The sequence below is a fragment of the Mauremys mutica genome, chromosome 17, assembly GCF_020497125.1.
Source record: "Mauremys mutica isolate MM-2020 ecotype Southern chromosome 17, ASM2049712v1, whole genome shotgun sequence".
Taxonomy (NCBI): domain Eukaryota; kingdom Metazoa; phylum Chordata; order Testudines; family Geoemydidae; genus Mauremys; species Mauremys mutica.
In genome coordinates, this window is record NC_059088.1 from 28,618,858 (window position 1) to 28,638,286 (window position 19,429).

Sequence of the window (19,429 nt, forward strand, 5' to 3'; positions counted from 1 at the left end):
ACAGGGTCCCCGTTCCTTCCCCGCGCTGGACCCCGCTGCCCCGGCCAAGGCAGGGACGATCTGCCACCGCGTGCCCCGTGCCCTGGGGGGACGCTGCTCCGAGGGCCTGGGGGCGAGATGGGCAGGAGCCCCCCCAGCACAGCACTCGCCTCAGGACCCAGGTTCTTCTCCTGCCCTGGTCCCTGCAGGCAGCTGGCAGCTCTGGGCCAGGGCCCTTCCCACCTCCACATCAGCCCACGGCGTCTCCTTGGCCCAAGCCAGCTCCAGCCAGAGAGCCGCTCCTGTGGGCCTGGTGCTGTGTTCTGGGGGGGCTCCGGTCTTAGGGGGCCGGGAGTGGAGCCAGAGCCCAGGGGCTGCCACACACAGGGCGCTGCAGGCAGCCGGCCTCACGCTGGGGGTCATGTGGCAAACACGAGGCTGTGCAGCTCGAAGGCTTTTCTCTTTCCCCAGCAGAGGCTGGTTCAGTGAAAGGCCTGAGCTCACCCAGCCTGGCTCTGGGGACCAGCTGCCTTGGTGGGAGCATGAGACCCAGGGCAGGAAACAAAAGGGACACAGGTGCCCGTTTTCATGGGCTCAGCTGTGAGAGGCCCAGGAGAAACGCAGAACCCGTGTGGCGCAGGGGTCTTCCATTTGCCCTTTAAGGCTCTTTGTGTCGCTGATCTTGGGGCTGCTGGCTGGCGCGGGGGGGGGGGGGGTGTCTTTGACAGCCCCACACACCCAGCAGGGCAGCCCCACACACCCAGCAGGGCAGCCCCACACCAGCCTCTGCGCTGCCCATAGTCGGTGCTGTCAAAGAAACACCCTGGAGCCGAGAGCGAAGGCACAAGCTGGGGCTTTATATGGTTAATTAAATAGCGCCGGGCGCCCGAGGCCCCGCAGGGGGCTCTGCCGGCCCCTGGGAGAAGAGACACTGGGCCCCACCTGGGGCTTGCGGGCCCTGGGTTTTCAGACAGTCATTCCTATGTGTGATGGAGCAGCCAGCCCTATGTACAGTGTTTGCCTGGAGCCCGGGGGACCTGCAGGCTGGTTTGGGAGAAGGGATCCCGGCTTCCCAGGGCTTCGACTCAACGTGCCCCTGGGAGCACCAAGCGAACGAACCCTGCACCCTGGCTGCAGCATGGCCAGGTCTCCCCTGTCCTTCCTCTCTGCAGCCCCCCTCTTCTCCAGCTCCTCCCTCCCCCCTCTGCTCCCTTCCCCTCCAAATCAGCCTGCAGGGCGCCTCCCGCTCCTCCTCTCTCGGAGCACACGAGCAGCTGGAAGGTTGACTGGCTGTAGGAATGGCCCCTCGGAGACCCCAGCTCCGGAGCTCAGCTCTGCCCAGCCGCCCGGCTCCAGGCGCAGGGAGCTGCCCGGCCCACGCTGTCACAGAGGAACAGGAGAGTGGCAGAAAGGAGAGGAGTGGCACAGTGGCACTACGTGCTCCGGCGTGGCGCCTGGGAGGGGTGGCACCCTGGGGTGCTCCTGCGGCGTGGCTGCTGCTAGACCACGGCACATTTACTGCTGCTTTTCTTCGGAGAACTTTGCAAGTCCAGGTTCCCTTTGGGGATTTTGCCCTGAAAGAGAGAGTGAACCGGTCACTGCTGGGCCCCCCTGCAGCCCCTCTGAGTCAGGGCAGTCCCCATGCCCCGGGCGGGCACCCTATGAGCAGTGTGACTGCGCCAATGCCCCAACAGGGCACTAGGGGGCGCTGTGCTGCTGGGACCACCAGTGGTCATTAAAGATCCCAAATTACTGTCCGGGCCATGTTCCAGTGCGGGGAGTTCCCATCAGCCCTAGATACCGGAACCCCACCAGCGTCCTGGCCCAGCATGCTGTATAGCACGGCAGTGTGATGGTTAAACAGCTTCTGCGCCCCACCCCAGAGGCAGCTGCATCTCAGCCCCAGGCGAGGGATCCCTGTATAACCAGTCCCCACACCCCACCCCAGAGGCAGCTGCACCTCAGCCCCAGGGGAGGGATCCCTGTATAACCAGTCCCCGCGTCCCACCCCAGAGGCAGCTGCATCTGAGCCCCAGGGGAGGGATCCCTGTATAACCAGTCCCCACGGTTGCATCTCAGCCCCAGGCAAGGGATCCCTGTATAACCAGTCCCCATGGTTGCACCTCAGCCCCAGGGGAGGGATCCCTGTATAACCAGTCCCCGCGTCCCACCCCAGAGGTGGCTGCATCTCAGCCCCAGGGGAGGGATCCCTGTATAACCAGTCCCCGCGTCCCACCCCAGAGGTGGCTGCATCTCAGCCCCAGGCGAGGGATCCCTGTATAACCAGTCCCCGCGTCCCACCCCAGAGGTGGCTGCATCTCAGCCCCAGGGGAGGGGTCCCTGTATAACCAGTCCCTGTGTCCCACCCCAGAGGTGGCTGCATCTCAGCCCCAGGCGAGGGATCCCTGTATAACCAGTCCCCGCGTCCCACCCCAGAGGTGGCTGCATCTCAGCCCCAGGCGAGGGATCCCTGTATAACCAGTCCCCGCATCCCACCCCAGAGGTGGCTGCATCTCAGCCCCAGGCGAGGGGTCCCTGTATAACCAGTCCCCGCATCCCACCCCAGAGGTGGCTGCATCTCAGCCCCAGGCGAGGGGTCCCTGTATAACCAGTCCCCGCATCCCACCCCAGAGGTGGCTGCATCTCAGCCCCAGGCGAGGGGTCCCTGTATAACCAGTCCCCACGTCCCACCCCAGAGGTGGCTGCATCTCAGCCCCAGGCGAGGGATCCCTGTATAACCAGTCCCCGCGTCCCACCCCATCTCAACGCCTCCTGCTGGAAGGGGGCCGAGCTGCGCAGGTCACCTCTAGCTCGGGGGGCTCCCTAGCCCGCCTGGACCCCGCATGCTCACCAGTTTCTTGGTGGATTTCAGCAGGATGTCCTGGGCCAGGGTGTTGAAGGCCTGAGGGGAGAGGGGAGCAGGTTAGGGGAGGCCAGCCAGGGACACTGGGGTGGGGGCTGTGAGCTGGCTGGGGCAGTGGGAAACAAGAGCCTCTGGGTGAATCCTCTCCCCCCTGCCCCGCTTCCATGGGAACACATGGGGAGGAACTGCCTGTGGGCCACAGGTCCCGAGGGCGGGTCTCAGCCTCACTGGAGCCCCCCACCCAATCCATTCCAGGGATGGGCAAGAGATCTGCCTGGGGTCCTCCTACAGCCCAGATCCCGGGAGAGACCTCTCCTCCCTGCGCACGGGCACTGCACCACCCACCGCCCAGCCCCTGGCAGCACCCCTCCTTGGCCGGCCCTTCTCCCAGGCTGCCCCTAGGCAGTGAGCGCCCAGTGCAGGGGGCTGGTGGCATGACGGGGCAGGGCCCAGGGACCTCGGGGAGTCATCCCTGGCAGGGAGCCAGGCCCCGCCCCGCTTACCTCCTCCACGTTCACACTGGACTTGGCACTGGTCTCAAAGAACCGGATCCCATGTTCCTTTGCGAGCTGCCAGGAGAGAAAGGGGCCTTTGAGCCAGGCACCCCCAACCTCCTTCCCTCTCGCCAATGGCCGAGACCCGGCACAGCTGTTCTCCATCCCGGGGAGACAGCCCAAGACAGGGGGGTGAGATGGGAGGAGGGCGGCCAGGCCCTTGGGACTCTGCTGCATTCAGCACCCGCTGGGGGCCGTGACCCTGTGACCTGCCGCCCCCACCCCCAGATCCAGCCATGAATGACAGCGGCACTCGTGCCACCGACCTGAACCCCCCCAGTACCTTCTCTGCACGCTCCCGCTGCACCTTGCGCCTGGTCTCCATGTCACACTTGTTCCCCAGGAGGAGGCGCTCCACCCCCGCAGAAGCGTTCTGGAGGAGAGAGCAGATCTGGGGGAGATCAACCCCTGGGCCCCGAGTCCGCCATCCGTCCCCCCTCTGAGTCCCCCTTCAGCCATCCTCCAGGTACCCCCACCCGTCCCTCACACCCCCAACCGGCCCCCAGTCCTGCATTCCCCACGGTCACAGCTCTGCCGGCGCCCTTCACCCCCGACCCACAGCCCCCCGCCTCCATCCGGCTCTGCCGGCGCCCCTCACTCCCGACCCGCAGCCCCCCGCCTCCATCCGGCTCTGCCGGCGCCCCTCACTCCCGACCCGCAGCCCCCCGCCTCCATCCAGCTCTGCCGGCGCCCCTCACTCCCGACCCGCAGCCCCCCGCCTCCATCCGGCTCTGCCGGCGCCCCTCACTCCCGACCCGCAGCCCCCCGCCTCCATCCGGCTCTGCCGGCGCCCCTCACTCCCGACCCGCAGCCCCCTGCTCCCATCCGGATCCCCTCACTCCTGACCCGCAACCCCCTGCTCCCATCCGGCTCTCCTCACTCCCAACCCGCAGCCCCCGCCCCCCTCCGGCTCTGCCGGCACCCCTCACTCCCGACCCGCAGCCCCCTGCCCCCCTCCGGCTCTGCCGGCGCCCCTCACTCCCAACCCGCAGCCCCCTGCCCCCCTCCGGCTCTGCCGGCGCCCCTCACTCCCAACCCGCAGCCCCCGCCCCCCTCCGGCTCTGCTGGAGCCCCTCACTCCCGACCCCCTCCGGCTCTGCCGGCGCCCCTCACTCCCAACCCGCAGCCCCCGCCCCCCTCCGGCTCTGCTGGAGTCCCTCACTCCTGATCCGCAGCCCCTGCTAGCCCAGCCCCGACCAACTTGTAACCCCACATAACACCTCACCTGGGTGGTGACCAGGACCACAGAGCTCCCCCCACAACCCCAGCCCCCCTCCCCCCAGCCTCCCTTCCCCCCACCTCCTTGATGCTCTTCATCCAGTTCTGGATGTTCTCGAAGGATTTCTCATCTGTGATGTCGTACACGAGGATGATTCCCTGGAAGAGACGCTCGCTCAGTGGGGTTGGACCCGGGGCTGGGGAGTCCGGGCTCTAGGCCCCGGCTAGCCTGGCCCTCAGCAGTGCCCGGAAGCCCCCCAGTGGCTGAGCACCTCCCACTCCCATTGCCCAGGCCCCAGCTCCTCAGGCCGGCCCAGCGGAGTCCCAGGCTACCCCCACTGAGACAGAGGCACTGCCCGCTCCCAGCTGCACTGTCGGGGGGGGGATGGGCTTCTCTGAGCCCCCCCCACTCCCCTCCCTGCTTGGCAGGCGCCTGCTGTGAGGAGCACTGGGCCAGACTCCCCTTCCCAGGGCTCAGCCTCGGGGGTGCTCCCGCCCCACTGCCCTGGCGCGGCTGGGCCCAGCACCGTACCATGGCTCCTCGGTAATACGCCGTCGTGATGGTTTTAAACCTCTCCTGTCCTGCCGTGTCCCTGCGAGAGAGGAGGGGAAAGGGGCACTGGGGTCAGCAGCGTCTCCAGCGCCACGGGCTGCCCTGGGATCCACGGGGGGAGGGGGGGGATTCCTGGGGCAACCACCCTGCCCTGGGGGACCCTGGTTCTGCCTCCCCGGCTGACCCAGCCCTCGGCCCCCCTGCCCACGCGCACGAGAGGCGCTGGTTGCTGCTCTGTGGTGTGGGGGCAGCCTGGCGACCCCCACGCTGCTTCCACAGGGCCTGAACCGGCAGCCCAGCACGGGCAGGCTCCGGATTCCCCCTTCCCAGCCCCGGGGCCATGGCAGTGCCCCCAGCCCCTGCAGGTGCTAGGCAGGGCTCTAGCTGTGGGGTGGCTGGAGAGGGGGGCTGGGGGCAGAAAGGAGGGGGAGGGGGTCCCACCTACCAGACCTGGAGTTTGATCTTTTTCCCTTCAATTTCCACTGTCCGGATTTTGAAGTCGATCCCTGGAACACAAGACGGATGACGCCATCAGAGACGCAAGGGGAGGGTGAAGGGGGTCCAGGGGCCCCGGCACAACCCCCTTCCCGGGGCCAGGCCGACTGCAGGGCTGCTGGGTGCAGTGGCGCTGGACTGGGGTGACTGGTCTGTGGGGAGGGGGGGCCGGGCTGGGGGCTGTGCCAGGGCGGGGGGGCAGTGCCAGCCTGGGGCTGTATCCTCACTCTCCTGCCCTGCAATATTCACCCTTCCCCCAAAGACGATCCAGCCCCCAGTCCCCCCTCCCCCCGCACATCTCCGGTCTCCCAGCAACAGCCTGACGCCCCAGGGAGCAAAGTCCAAGGCGGGTGCCCCCGCCCCACGGTGAATCAACAGGCTGCAGGCAGGGGGGAGCGCGGAGCCCTCGGCTTCCAAAGCAGCCGCTCAGGCGGAGGGGCCACGGATTCCTGGGCCATGGCATCACCCCCCCCCCCACTGTCCAGCTATTGTCTGGCTCGCTGCACATGGCAGCGGGGTGGGGGGAGCCAGACAGACGGAGCCTCTGGTGCATCCTGCAGCCCCCCAGCCCAGCTCTGCCAGGGACGCTGCGTGCTGGGCCGGGGGGCAGGTTCCTGCCCCGTTTCCCAAGGCGGGCAGAGAATGACGCAGCCCCGGCCTCACTCTCAGCCTGGCACCAGGAACCCCACATGCAGCACCCCCCACAGCACCACGGAGCAGACTCGGGACAGGGGCAGCTCCAAGCAGCCCCCCCAAGGGGAGGAGATTTGTGGTCAGTGGGGTTCAGAGTTTCCAATGGAGATTAAAGATTGCAGCCCCCCCACCCCACTCCAATGCGCCCTAATGACATCCAGCCCTGCCCCTCTGCAGCCCTGCTCCCAGGCACCGGCCCCGACCCCCGGCACACGGGACGCGAGGGGACGAGGTGCATTCGGAGCTGTCTCCCGGGGCACAGAGCCTGCCGGAGGAGCTCTGGGGGGCTGGCAGCAGGAGGGAGACTCCCCAGAACCACAGTCGGGAAGTCCTGGCTGCTGATCTACACCAGCTGGGGGTGCCTGGCCCTCGGTCCCCAGTGACGGGGGGCCTGGGGAGCCAGAAACAGACCAGCCAGGGGGCTCCTGAAGCCCTCGGGAGACGGGGCCAGTCAGGGCCAAGGGTTTGGCTCTGTCCCTGCAACCCCCATGGGAAGCACCCGCACCCCAGGCCGGCTGCCCCCTCCCCCGGGAAGCGCTTGCCCCGGCAGGAGGCAGAATCTGATCGGCCCAGAGGCCCGGCTGTAGCTCGGGGTCCCCGCCCGCCGGCCCGGCCTGCACAGCTCGGAGCAGGACACGTTTGTACCAGGCAGGACAAGTGGCTGCGAAGCGGAGCTGGGAACAGAGACCTGGGGGGGGGGGGGGGGAGGGGACTTCCCGCCAGCAGCTGGGGCACATCCCCAGCGACCCCTGGGAAGGGGGTGGGCTGGAGCAAACCCGCTCCCCAGTGGAGTTCCCCGCCGAGCGCCGGCGCCTGCGTGCGACTCACACGGCTGCGTCAGGCTGTTTACGGCTCGATAAACACCGGGGGGCTGGCGCCCTCACTCGCCCAAGGCCCAGGAAACTGTTTCACCATCTCGGGGCAGCTCCTCAGCTTGGGACAGGAGCTGCCAGCTCCGGAGGTGACGCTGCCCCCAGCTCCCATGGGCCCTTGGCTGGGGCCGAGGCCTCTGCCCGAGGATCTCGAAGGCTCTTGCCCCGCAGGGGGCAGAGCCGGCCCCGGGGCACGAAGGGTGACACGGTGGTGGGGTCTGATGGAGCTGCCGGGTACGGTGCCCCCTGGGCTCCGGGCACTGCACACACTCACCCAGCCCCGGGGGGCAGGGGAGCACTCGCAGGGTCTTGCCCAAGGCAGCCCAGCGGGTCACGTGACAGAGGCACAGCAAGAACCCAGGCGTCCTGGACACGGCTATAGTGCAGAGGGACCATGGCCAAAGGGCTCACCCAGAACCTGGGCCTCCCCGCTGGGTGACCTGCCCCCCACTTTGCATCCCCAGCCAGCCCTCCCGCCCCCTCCCCACTTGACCCAGCCTTCCATGCCTGGTGACAAAGCAACCAGACTGACTCCCTGAGCGGAGCCGCCTGCACCATGGGGCGCAGGGTCCGGGGCACTGCCCTCCGCGGGGCAGGGCACACACATGTACATGCAAACACACACGCCTGTGCCATGGGGCACTGGGTCTGGGGCACTGCCCTCCGCGGGGCAGGGCACACGCATGTACGTGCACACACACACCCACACCTGTGCCATGGGGCACTGGGTCTGGGGCACTGCCCTCCACGGGGCAGGGCACACACATGTACACATATACACACGCTTGTGCCATGGAGCGCAGGATCCAGGAAACTGCCCTCCATGGGGCAGGGAACACGCATGTACACGCACACACATGCCTGTGCCATGGGGCACTGGGTCTGGGGCACTGCCCTGCATGGGGCAGGGCACACACATGTACATGCACACACACACACATGCCTATGCCATGGGGTGCAGGATCTGGGGCACTGCCCTCCACGGGGCAGGGCACACACATGTACACACACACACCTGTGCCATGGGGCGCAGGATCCGTGACACTGCCATCCATGGGGGAGGGCACACGCATGTACATGCACAGACACGCCTGTGCCACAGGGCGCAGGGCACTGCCCTCCATGGGGGCAGGGCACACACATGTACATGCACACACGCACACACACCTGTACCACGGGGCGCAGGGTGCAGGGCAGCGCTAGATGCGCACACACACAAGTGCTCAGTGGTGCAAGGGGCAGGGCACTAGTGAACAGGATGCCTGCAAGCAGTGCGAGGGGGAGGCAAAGCTCACTAGTGAGTGTGCATCAGTCCCCATCAAGCACTGAACCAGGCCTGGGCCATCCCAGGGGCTCTCAGCTCAGACCAAGCACTGGCAAGTTCATACCCAGGGCGGAGGCGCCCCCTCCCCCCACTCCTCTGGCCTCGCCTGCCCTGGCTGTTCTGGGGCTGGACAGAGACGGGGCGGGGGTTCCAGGTTGACACTCGACCCGAGGACCAGATCCCTGGGGGGGGTTCTGGGGGGCCCCGGGGGGGCCGCACTCACCGATGGTGGAGATGTAGGTGCTGGTGAAGTTGGGGGTTCCCGGGGGGGGTTCTGGGGGGCCCCGGGGGGGCCGCACTCACCGATGGTGGAGATGTAGGTGCTGGTGAAGTTGGGGGTTCCCGGGGGGGTTCTGGGGGGCCCCGGGGGGGGCCGCACTCACCGATGGTGGAGATGTAGGTGCTGGTGAAGTTGGGGGTTCCCGGGGGGGTTCTGGGGGGGCCCGGGGGGGCCGCACTCACCGATGGTGGAGATGTAGGTGCTGGTGAAGCTGGGGGTTCCCGGGGGGGTTCTGGGGGGGCCCGGGGGGCCGCACTCACCGATGGTGGAGATGTAGGTGCTGGTGAAGTTGGGGGTTCCGGGGGGGTTCTGGGGGGGCCCGGGGGGGCCGCACTCACCGATGGTGGAGATGTAGGTGCTGGTGAAGTTGGGGGTTCCCGGGGGGGTTCTGGGGGGTACTGGGGGGGCCGCACTCACCGATGGTGGAGATGTAGGTGCTGGTGAAGTTGGGGGTTCCCGGGGGGGGTTCTGAGGGGGTCTGGGGGCGCCGCACTCACCGATGGTGGAGATGTAGGTGCGGGTGAAGTCGGGGGTTCCCGGGGGGGTTCGGGGGGGTTCCGGGGGGGGCGCACTCACCGATGGTGGAGATGTAGGTGCTGGTGAAGTTGGGGGTTCCCGGGGGGGGTTCTGGGGGGTCCCCAGGCAGAGGGGAGCTGGGGGGGGTTCCGGGGGGGCCCGAGGGGGCCGCACTCACCGATGGTGGAGATGTAGGTGCTGGTGAAGCTGGGGGTTCCCGGGGGGGTTCTGGGGGGGCCCGGGGGGGCCGCACTCACCGATGGTGGAGATGTAGGTGCTGGTGAAGTTGGGGGTTCCCGGGGGGGGGTTGTGGGGGGGCCCGGGGGGGCGCACTCACCGATGGTGGAGATGTAGGTGCTGGTGAAGTTGGGGGTTCCCGGGGCGGGTTCTGGGGGGGCCTGGGGGGGCCACACTCACCGATGGTGGAGATGTAGGTGCTGGTGAAGTTGGGGGTTCCCGGGGGGGGTTCTGGGGGGGGCCGGGGGGGCCGCACTCACCGATGGTGGAGATGTAGGTGCTGGTGAAGTTGGGGGTTCCCGGGGGGGGTTCTGGGGGGGGCCGGGGGGGCCGCACTCACCGATGGTGGAGATGTAGGTGCTGGTGAAGTTGGGGGTTCCCGGGGGGGGTTCTGGGGGGGGCCGGGGGGCCCGCACTCACCGATGGTGGAGATGTAGGTGCTGGTGAAGTTGGGGGTTCCCGGGGGGGTTTGGGGGGGTCCCCAGGCAGAGGGGAGCTGGGGGGGTTCCCGGGGGGGCCGCACTCACCGATGGTGGAGATGTAGGTGCTGGTGAAGTTGGGGGTTCCCGGGGGGGGTTCTGGGGGGCCCCGGGGGGGCCGCACTCACCGATGGTGGAGATGTAGGTGCTGGTGAAGTTGGGGGTTCCCGGGGGGGGTTCTGGGGGGGCCCGGGGGGGCCGCACTCACCGATGGTGGAGATGTAGGTGCTGGTGAAGTTGGGGGTTCCCGGGGGGGTTCGGGGGAGTACCGGGGGGGGCGCACTCACCGATGGTGGAGATGTAGGTGCAACTGAAGTTGGGGGTTCCTGGGGGGGGTTCTGGGGGGCCCCGGGGGGCCGCACTCACCGATGGTGGAGATGTAGGTGCTGGTGAAGTCGGGGGTTCCCGGGGGGTTCTGGGGGGTCCTGGGGGGGCCGCACTCACCGATTGTGGAGATGTAGGTGCTGGTGAAGTCAGGGGTTCCCGGGGGGGTTCTGGGGGGTCCTGGGGGGGCCGCGCTCACCGATGGTGGAGATGTAGGTGCTGGTGAAGTTGGGGGTTCCCGGGGGGGGTTCTGGGGGGGCCCGGGGGGGCGCACTCACCGATGGTGGAGATGTAGGTGCTGGTGAAGTTGGGGGTTCCCGGGGGGGTTCTGGGGGGCCTGGGGGGGCCACACTCACCGATGGTGGAGATGTAGGTGCTAGTGAAGTTGTGGGTTCCCGGGGGGTTCGGGGGGGGCCCGGGGGGGCCGCACTCACCGATGGTGGAGATGTAGGTGCTGGTGAAGTTGGGGGTTCCCGGGGGGGTTCGGGGGAGTTCCGGGGGGGGCGCACTCACCGATGGTGGAGATGTAGGTGCTGGTGAAGTTGGGGGTTCCCGGGGGGGGTTCTGGGGGGCCCCGGGGGGGCCGCACTCACCGATGGTGGAGATGTAGGTGCTGGTGAAGTCAGGGGTTCCCGGGGGGGTTCTGGGGGGTCCAGGGGGGGCCGCACTCACCGATGGTGGAGATGTAGGTGCTGGTGAAGTTGGGGGTTCCCGGGGGGGGTTCTGGGGGGGCCCGGGGGGGCGCACTCACCGATGGTGGAGATGTAGGTGCTGGTGAAGTTGGGGGTTCCCGGGGGGGGTTCTGGGGGGGCCTGGGGGGGCCACACTCACCGATGGTGGAGATGTAGGTGCTAGTGAAGTTGGGGGTTCCCGGGGGGGTTCGGGGGGGGCCCGGGGGGGCCGCACTCACCGATGGTGGAGATGTAGGTGCTAGTGAAGTTGGGGGTTCCCGGGGGGGTTCGGGGGGGGCCCGGGGGGGCCGCACTCACCGATGGTGGAGATGTAGGTGCTGGTGAAGTTGGGGGTTCCCGGGGGGGGTTCTGTGGGGGCCCGGGGGGGCGCACTCACCGATGGTGGAGATGTAGGTGCTGGTGAAGTCGGGGGTTCCCGGGGGGGGTTCTGGGGGGCCCCGGGGGGGCCGCACTCACCGATGGTGGAGATGTAGGTGCTGGTGAAGTCGGGGGTTCCCGGGGCGGTTCTGGGGGGTCCTGGGGGGGCCGCGCTCACCGATGGTGGAGATGTAGGTGCTGGTGAAGTTGGGGGTTCCCGGGGGGGGTTCTGGGGGGGCCCGGGGGGGCGCACTCACCGATGGTGGAGATGTAGGTGCTGGTGAAGTTGTCCTCGGCGAAGCGGATGATCAGGCAGGTTTTGCCCACCCCGCTGTCCCCGATCAGCAGCAGTTTGAAGAGGTGATCGTAGGACTTGGCCATGGCCCGGGCCGGGCCGCTCGGCTCCTGGGCAAAACTTTCCTGCAGCCGGGAAGCGCCGAGGGGCGGTGCCGGCTCCGCCTCCGCCTCCCGCCTTCGCCCGGCGGGCGGGGGAAGCCCCGGCCCCGACCCCTCCTCCTGCCGGGCCGGGAGAACCGGCTCTTGGCCGGGAGGGGTTAGCACGGGGGGTGGCTCCAGCACAGGGGTCAGTGGGCTCCAATTTGGCCGCAGAAGCCCCAGCTGGGCTGGCAGGGGCTGCAGGTCGGGATTGAGGGGCACCCGCTGAGCTGGGGGGGAGCCCAGGGCTGGACTAGCAGGGGGCTGCAGGTCAGGATTGAGGGGCACCCGCTGAGCTGGGGGGAGCCCAGGGCTGGACTAGCAGGGGCTGCAGGTCAGGATTGAGGGGCACCCGCTGAGCTGGGGGGGAGCCCAGGGCTGGGCTAGCAGGCGGCTGCAGGTCAGGATTGAGGGGCACCCGCTGAGCTGGGGGGAGCCCAGGGCTGGGCTAGCAGGCGGCTGCAGGTCAGGATTGAGGGGCACCTGCTGAGCTGGGGGGGAGCTCAGGGCCGGGCTAGCAGGGGGCTGTGGGTCAGGATTGAGGGGCACCCGCTGAGCTGGGGGGGAGCCCAGGGTTGGGCTAGCAGGGGGCTGCGGGTCAGGATTGAGGGGCACCCGCTGAGCTGCGGGGGAGCCCAGGGCTGGGCTGGCAGGGGGCTGTGGGTCAGGATTGCGGGGCACCCGCTGAGCTGGGGGGGAGCTCAGGGCCGGGCTAGCAGGGGGCTGTGGGTCAGGATTGCGGGGCACCCGCTGAGCTGGGGGGGAGCTCAGGGCCGGGCTAGCAGGGGGCTGTGGGTCAGGATTGCGGGGCACCTGCTGAGGGCGGGGGAGCCCAGGGCTGGGATATGTTTGAGCTGAGCTGGGGGGGAGCCCAGGGCTGGGATATGTTTGAGCTGAGCTGGGGGGGAGCCCAGGGCTGGGATATGTTTGAGCTGAGCTGGGTTTCTTTGGAATTCCTGCTAAACAAAGTGAGGCGAGGGGCAGGTTTACTGAAGCTGTTTTGTCTAAACTCAGCCAACTCTCAGCAGGCTGGGTCCCACAGCAGGGGAGGGTCAGTCCTACCCTCTCCCTCTTCACACACCAGATGCTTTTCTCCTTCACTTTCTCTTGCCCTAGGTCTGGGAGCGCCTCAGGCAGAACAATACTGATGACGGGATCCAGTTCCTCTCCCCACACTGCTCTGCAGTGGGCAAGCAGGAGCCCTCAAGTCACTGCGGGCCAGGACTCAGGATTGGGATGAGGCATCAGCAGGTCTCTGTGTTTGTGTGGAGTCCGGGACTGGGTGAGCGGCAGGGACAGGCTGTGGGTGGGGACTGAGGGGCCTCTCAGGGCTGTTAACTTACAGGGAGCCCAAGCCTGAAGTAGCAGAGGGGCTGTGAGATTGGGGGACTCAGGGCTAGGATAGCAGGGGGCTGCAGGCCAGGAGTGAGGGGCACGGGCTGAGCTGGCGGGGGGGACGGGGGACCCAGGCAGGGATAGTAGGAACTGCGAATCACGACTGAGGGGCATTGGCAGAGCTGTGGGGGGCCCATTGCGCTGCAGACATGCTCCAAAAACTTCCTGGCATTAATTCATGGCGTGACCAGCGTCCCTGGGTCACCATCGTGGTTTGCTGACACCACATAATTCCTAATCCTGCAGCTCATCCCCTCATCTGTGTCATCAGAAAGATCCTGGGCAAAACTTTCCTGCAGCCGGGAAGCACCAAGGGGTGAATTTTTCTCCCGGGATGTGCAGGCAGGAAGTGGCAGAAAGGCCTCTGAGCATTCCAGCTGGGCAACAAGCGCCACTCGCCGGCACTCTGCCCTCCAGTGACCAAACCACAGGACACCTCGCTCTTGGCCTGCTGCTGTTCCCTCTCTGCCCTGGTTGTCTGCAAACCTCTCTCAGGCGGAAGTCCAGGTTCCAAGGCAGAGCCGTAACTAGGTATTTTTGCGCCCGAGGCAAGAATATAAAATTGCACCCTCCCCCAGAGCCGGCTCTTCGGTGGCGGGTCCCTCAGTCCCTCTCGGAGGGAAGGGCCTGCTGCCAAATTGCTGCTGAAGAATGAATGAAGCGGCGGCGGTAGAGCCTGTGATTTTGTGGGGCCAACTCATGATTTTTGACTGCTTGGGTGGTGATGTTGCTTCCAAGATGGTCTTTGGTTCCAGTCCAGTTCCAATCCAGAGAGGGACTCACAGGTTAAGAGAGGAGGGAGGTGCTGGATATCAGCAGTGGCCACTAGGGGTCAGCATGTGTCCTGAGAATGCTGGGAGTTCAGGTCTGCAGGGCAGGATCAGGGGTGGCAGGTTTGTAGACATTTTGGTGGTGCCCAGAACCTGCCCCCACCCAAACTCCGCCCCCCACCCGCTCAAGGCTCTGGGAGGGAGTTTGGGTGAGGGAGGAGGTCTGGGGTGCAGGCCCTAGGCTGGGGCAAGGGATTGGGGTGCAGGCTCTGGGAGGGAGTTTGGGGATGGGAGGGGGTGCAGGTTCTGGGAGGGGTGCAGAGAGATGGGGTGCAGGAGTGAGGGCTCTGGCTGGGACTGGGGATGAGGTGTTTGGGGTGCTGGAGGGGCTCAGGCAGAGGGTTGGGGTGTGGGAGGTTCTGGCTGGGACTGGGGATGAGGTGTTTGGGGTGCTGGAGGGGCTCAGGCAGAGGGTTGGGGTGTGGGAGGTTCTGGCTGGGACTGGGGATGAGGTGTTTGGGGTGCTGGAGGGGCTCAGGGCTCAGGCAGAGGGTTGGGGTGTGGGGGGTTCTGGCTGGGACTGGGGATGAGGTGTTTGGGGTGCTGCAGGGGCTCAGGCAGAGGGCTGGGGCATGGGGGGGTTCTGGCTGGGACTGGGGATGAGGTATTTGGGGTGCTGGAGGGGCTCAGGGCTCAGGCAGAGGGTTGAGGATGCGGTGGTGGGGTGAAAGCTCTGACTGGGGGGTGTGGGCTTGGGGGGGGGAGGGCTGGGGATGAGTTTGGGGTGCAGGCAGGCTGCTCCAGGACAGGGGCCAGAGAGGAGGACTCCCCCCAGCCCTTTCCCTGCCGGCAGCAGTGAGCTCTGGGGGAGGAGCCCCCCATTCCCGCCCCCCCAGCAGCACACTCACCCCCACCACTGTCACTGCATGTGCTCCTAGGCCCCCTCTCAGGTCCAGGAATCTCCCCTGCCTCCCCCGTGGTGGGTGCCGGGGGTGCTGCGTGCGCCTCCTCCCCTGCTGTTGCCCCTGACTGTAGCTTCACTGGGGGTGGGGGATGGGGCTGCCTCCTTGCCCAGCATGGGGCAGGAGCAGTGACTGTGGGTGGGGGGCCCCCCTGTGCTGCTGGAGGGTCCCACTGGAAAATGAAAGGGTCTGAGGGGGAAGGGCAGGCTCAGAGTCAGAGATGGGGGGGGGGGACTAGGACCCTGCAGCAGCAGTTGCTGCAGGGAAAGACAAGGACTCTCTGCTCCTGGACCGGGGAAGGTGGTGGTGGGGAGACACTCGGGAGACGCGGGGGTGGGGGCGAGGGCGGAGATCACCTGGGTTATAAATATCTCCGTGCCAGTGGCTTTTCTCTCTCTCCACCTCTTTCTGCGCCCCCCGGCTTTGTGTGCCTGAGGCAAGGGCCTCGCTCGCCTCGCCCTTGTGACGGCGTCTCGCTGTTCCAAGGGGAGCAAGAAATCCAGCTCCACCTCGTGCCCGTGGCCCCGCAGGCGTCCAGCTGCAGAGGAGCCCTCGCCGGACCGGCCCCGTGCTGCTGGAGATTAGAGAGCCGGGCCTTCGAGGCCTTTTCGAGAGTTCTCGCCGACCTGCCCTGCCGACGGGGGGACCACGTCCACGCTTGCATTGATGACGGCCACGTTCGCGCGGGAGGATCCCCAAGCCCCGTGCGGCCTGGCTGCACAGGGGTGACGTGGCAGCCGGCCCGTGGGACGGGACGCGAGGGAGGAGCCAGTCTCCGGGCGAGCCCACGGCAGGAGTGTAGGGGGTGACAGCGATTAACGAATTTCGGGCTCAGAGGAATTGGGGCCCCTCAGTCTTTGTGGGGCACGTTCCCACCAGCCCGGCACGCTATGATGTCATCGTCCCAGGCCCTCGAATGACATCACCCAGTGCTGAGCTGCATCAGCGCCTTGTCGTGTCACTTCCTCCCGTCACCATGGCACCCACGGTGATGTCATGTGGGCCTGTGGAGGGGGCGGGACTGTGGAGCGTGACCAATCTGGGGGCACCTCAGCAGCATGGGGCTTGTGGGGAGGGATCTCAGGGCTCATCTCATGGGCCTGGGTCCCCAGGGACCTTCCCAAGATGGCGTCGATTCCCGCTTCCTCAGCCCCTGGATAAAAGACTGACCCTCTTAACATGGCCGCTACTTCCGACTACATTATTTCTTCCGGCTGAAGGCAAAGACCTTTACAATATGGCGGCGCTTCCGGCAGTCGGAGCGCTTTGTTGGCGTGAACGACCTTCTCAAAATGGCGACACCGCCAAACTGCGCATTGGGCGGCAGTTTCGACCTTTCCAATATGGCAGCAGAGCCGTGCCAAGTGCTCACTTCCGCCCGTGTGGGGAACCCCGGAGCGGATATAGCGGCCCCGGTTTCCGGTCTAGCTCCTTTTCGGCCGCGGCTGCCTCCACGCGAACATGCCTGTGAGTGCGGCCGAGCGGCCCGCGGGGGGCCGGGCCGGGAGTGTCCCCCTCGCCCGGGGGGGCCCCGCTCCGCCGGCCGGGGCCGGGCTCCGCCAGCGGGGGCGGGGGCCTGGGGGAGGCGGCCCAGGTAGCGGGAGCCGGGCCCGGAGCGGGGAGATGGAGGGGGCGGAGGGACCAAGATGGCGGCGGCTGGGGCAGGCCGGGATGGGGGGCGCCCCTCGGGGGGGCGGGGGGGCTCCGCGGGGGGCCTCCCCCCGGCCGGCCTAACCCGCTGTGCTTGGCTTGCAGCTGGCGAAAGACCTGCTGCATCCCTCCCCCGAGGAGGAGAAGCGGAAACACAAGAAGAAGCGTCTGGTCCAGAGTCCGAACTCCTATTTCATGGATGTGAAGTGTCCAGGTGAGGGCCTGGCCCCCCTTACAGCCGGTGTGGGGCGGGGCCCTTGGGCGCATGGGCACGGGCTCGCCCCCAGGCTGTGAGCAGTCCCGCTGAGCTCCCCCGCCACGAGGCCGGAGGGAACCGGTAGCCCCTGTAGTCGGCACTGACCCTGAGCGTGAAAGACTCGGTGGTGGTAGAAGTTGTCCTGCTCTGGGGCATGGAACTGAGCTCGCACCTGTGCGGATTTGTAAGGAACGCTTCTCTCGGTAGAGCTGGGCGGGGCTAGAGCGGGCTGCGCAGGCCAAATCCAGACCGCCAGGTGCTTTTGAAGGGATCCTGGACTCTTACCTTTTTTACATTTTCTCTGGAGTCTGGACCCTGATTATACTTTGACCAAGAAATTTGGACCTTGACAAAAAAATAGACTATTGTTGGACTAGACCCAGTGCAGGCGAAGTCCCTTAACATGTGCGGGCTAGTACCCTGCCCAGGGGATGCCCTGAGATTAGCTTGTCTTTCAATTTAATTGTCTGATGTAGCTCAATTCATTATTGTAGCTTGTGGACAACTTGTCCCCCCACCCCCCGAGACCCAGGGACGGGTTCTGCATCTGCTGTAATTACCTGTAAAATGCAAGCTTAAAAACCGTTTGCTTTTGAGAACCCTTTAAATCCCCATTATGGCCAGAGCAATGAACATTTCTCACTGTTGCCCTTAGCCCTCTTCTCTTTAACCAGCAGATTAAAGTTTCACTTGCCTGCTGAAAATGTCAAAATAGCTCACTAATAACATTGTCAAGGGGAGGGATCGCTCAGTGGTTTGAGCATTGGCCTGCTAAACCCAGGGTTGTGAGTTCAATCCTTGAGGGGGCCATTTAGGGATCTGGGACAAAAATCTGTTGGATGATTTAATTGGGGATTGGTCCTGCTTTGAGTAGGGTGTTGGACTAGATGCCTCCTGAGGTCCCTTCTGACCCTGATAGTCTGTGATTCTATGCCAGCTTTGTCATTGCTCCATCAGTGGAAATAACCCTGCCCCAGCTCTTTTGTAGAGAAATATGATCACCTCAAACTTGTGCTTTGTTTCAGGTTGCTATAAAATCACCACTGTATTCAGCCATGCTCAGACTGTAGTTCTGTGTGTTGGCTGCTCAACTGTGCTGTGCCAGCCCACTGGAGGAAAGGCAAGGCTTACAGAAGGTAAACAGCAATTTGTACTTTAAAAAACCCAGCCAGCCACTATATTGGTTTACTGTGTCATCATAACCCCCTCACCTGTTTTGTCTTGCTCTTGTCTTACTTGAACTATAGATTCCTCAGGGCAGGGAATGTATATCTTGGTTCTTAATGCATTGTACAGCCTGTGTTGTTATACCCCTGATCCAGAATTGTACCTTGAGTGGCACTTCAGACACACATTGGACAATCTTAGACTTTTCTGAAGTGCTTGCAGGGAGTGGGTTTGCTAAGTATAGTGAAACGCCTCTTCAGTGACCATCAACAATTAGTCTCCGAGAGCAGTTGGCAGGATAGAACTACTAGAAACCTTGGGGATTCTTGAAGAATGCTTAGGGTGGCTGGCTATTTACTGGTGGGCCTCACAGGGTCATTGGGAATATACTTACCATCTGTTGGCCTTCGTGGTTATGGACTATTTGAGCTAGTTCCGTGTTCTGTTGGCTCATTTTACTTCTCTAATGATGGATCTGACTTACTGGATTTTGGAGCTGTTGATACCTGAGGATTTCAGACTCTCCCAGTGGCCGAGTCCTTGTTGAGCTATGAGAATACAGTCTGCCTCCCTCAAAACCCCTCGAGGCTTTGTGGTGCTGGTACCCTCCTGTGGACTGGGCACAATTCACTATTTAAGATAGTCAAAGGAGTAAACGACCCAACTATTCTTCCCCCCCCCCACCCCCACCCCCAGGCTGGTAATGTGCTTGGGATTTCTTACTGTTCTTTCCTAATCTAGGATGCTCCTTCAGACGAAAGCAGCACTAAAGGGAAGTGTGTCTGAGATGGGTGAGACTACCTGCGCAGTTGGCTGCACAGACACATACAGATGGTTCAAGAGCATGGGATTCAGCCACAGAGCAACATAAGTGTCAAGATGTGAACAGAAGGCTTTAAAGATGTCTCTAGAATGTGAGGGGAGAACATGACTTTCATACTGTCCCTGTAGCCTCACCCATCTGACTGTCAATAAATTTTGGATAAAATACAGCTTAGTCTGTTGCTTAACTTGATACTCGCGTAGTGCTCTTTTGGGTGATATGAGCAAAACTGTTCAACAGGAGTGAAAACACACTTTCTGGGCTGAGTTTGACTCTGCCCTGCCTGTAATTGCAACAGGTGCTAGGACGACTCTTAGCAGGGAAAGAATATGGATATGCAGTGAGCCCCTGTTCTCCTTGGAGTGAAACTAGTTATTCTCTAATCCCTCCCTCTCCTGAGATGTCAGCATAATCTGACCATTCTTAAAATGGAAGGTTCAACCACTGAATCCTGACTTTGCCCTGCGGCCAGCACAGGCTTCTGCAAGTGACTCCCAAATGTTCCTCCAACCACAGTAAAGTACCTTGTTACCCT

General features: G+C 64.8%; 2 protein-coding genes across 3 annotated transcripts; one reads left to right on the plus strand and one right to left on the minus strand.

Moving 5' to 3' along the window:
- Positions 1-816: 816 nt before the first annotated feature.
- On the minus strand, positions 817-11,914 carry RAB13 (RAB13, member RAS oncogene family). 2 transcript variants are annotated; one of them, XM_044992013.1, is made up of 8 exons: positions 11,694-11,914; positions 5,613-5,673; positions 5,147-5,207; positions 4,696-4,773; positions 3,680-3,787; positions 3,346-3,411; positions 2,831-2,881; positions 817-1,553 (listed from the first exon to the last, which is right to left on the minus strand). In XM_044992013.1, the coding sequence occupies exons 1-8, from the start codon at positions 11,815-11,817 to the stop codon at positions 1,479-1,481; spliced, it is 624 nt and encodes a 207-aa protein (XP_044847948.1). In that variant the 5' UTR covers positions 11,818-11,914; the 3' UTR covers positions 817-1,478. The 2 variants fall into 2 exon arrangements, with proteins under 2 accessions (XP_044847948.1, XP_044847949.1); XM_044992014.1 differs by having other exon boundaries at positions 3,680-3,769; positions 11,694-11,903.
- Positions 11,915-16,355: 4,441 nt separating this feature from the next.
- Positions 16,356-19,063, plus strand: RPS27 (ribosomal protein S27). Its single transcript, XM_044992016.1, has 4 exons — positions 16,356-16,465; positions 16,754-16,862; positions 17,930-18,040; positions 18,813-19,063. The coding sequence occupies exons 1-4, from the start codon at positions 16,460-16,462 to the stop codon at positions 18,839-18,841; spliced, it is 255 nt and encodes an 84-aa protein (XP_044847951.1). The 5' UTR covers positions 16,356-16,459; the 3' UTR covers positions 18,842-19,063.
- The last annotated feature ends 366 nt before the right edge of the window (positions 19,064-19,429 follow it).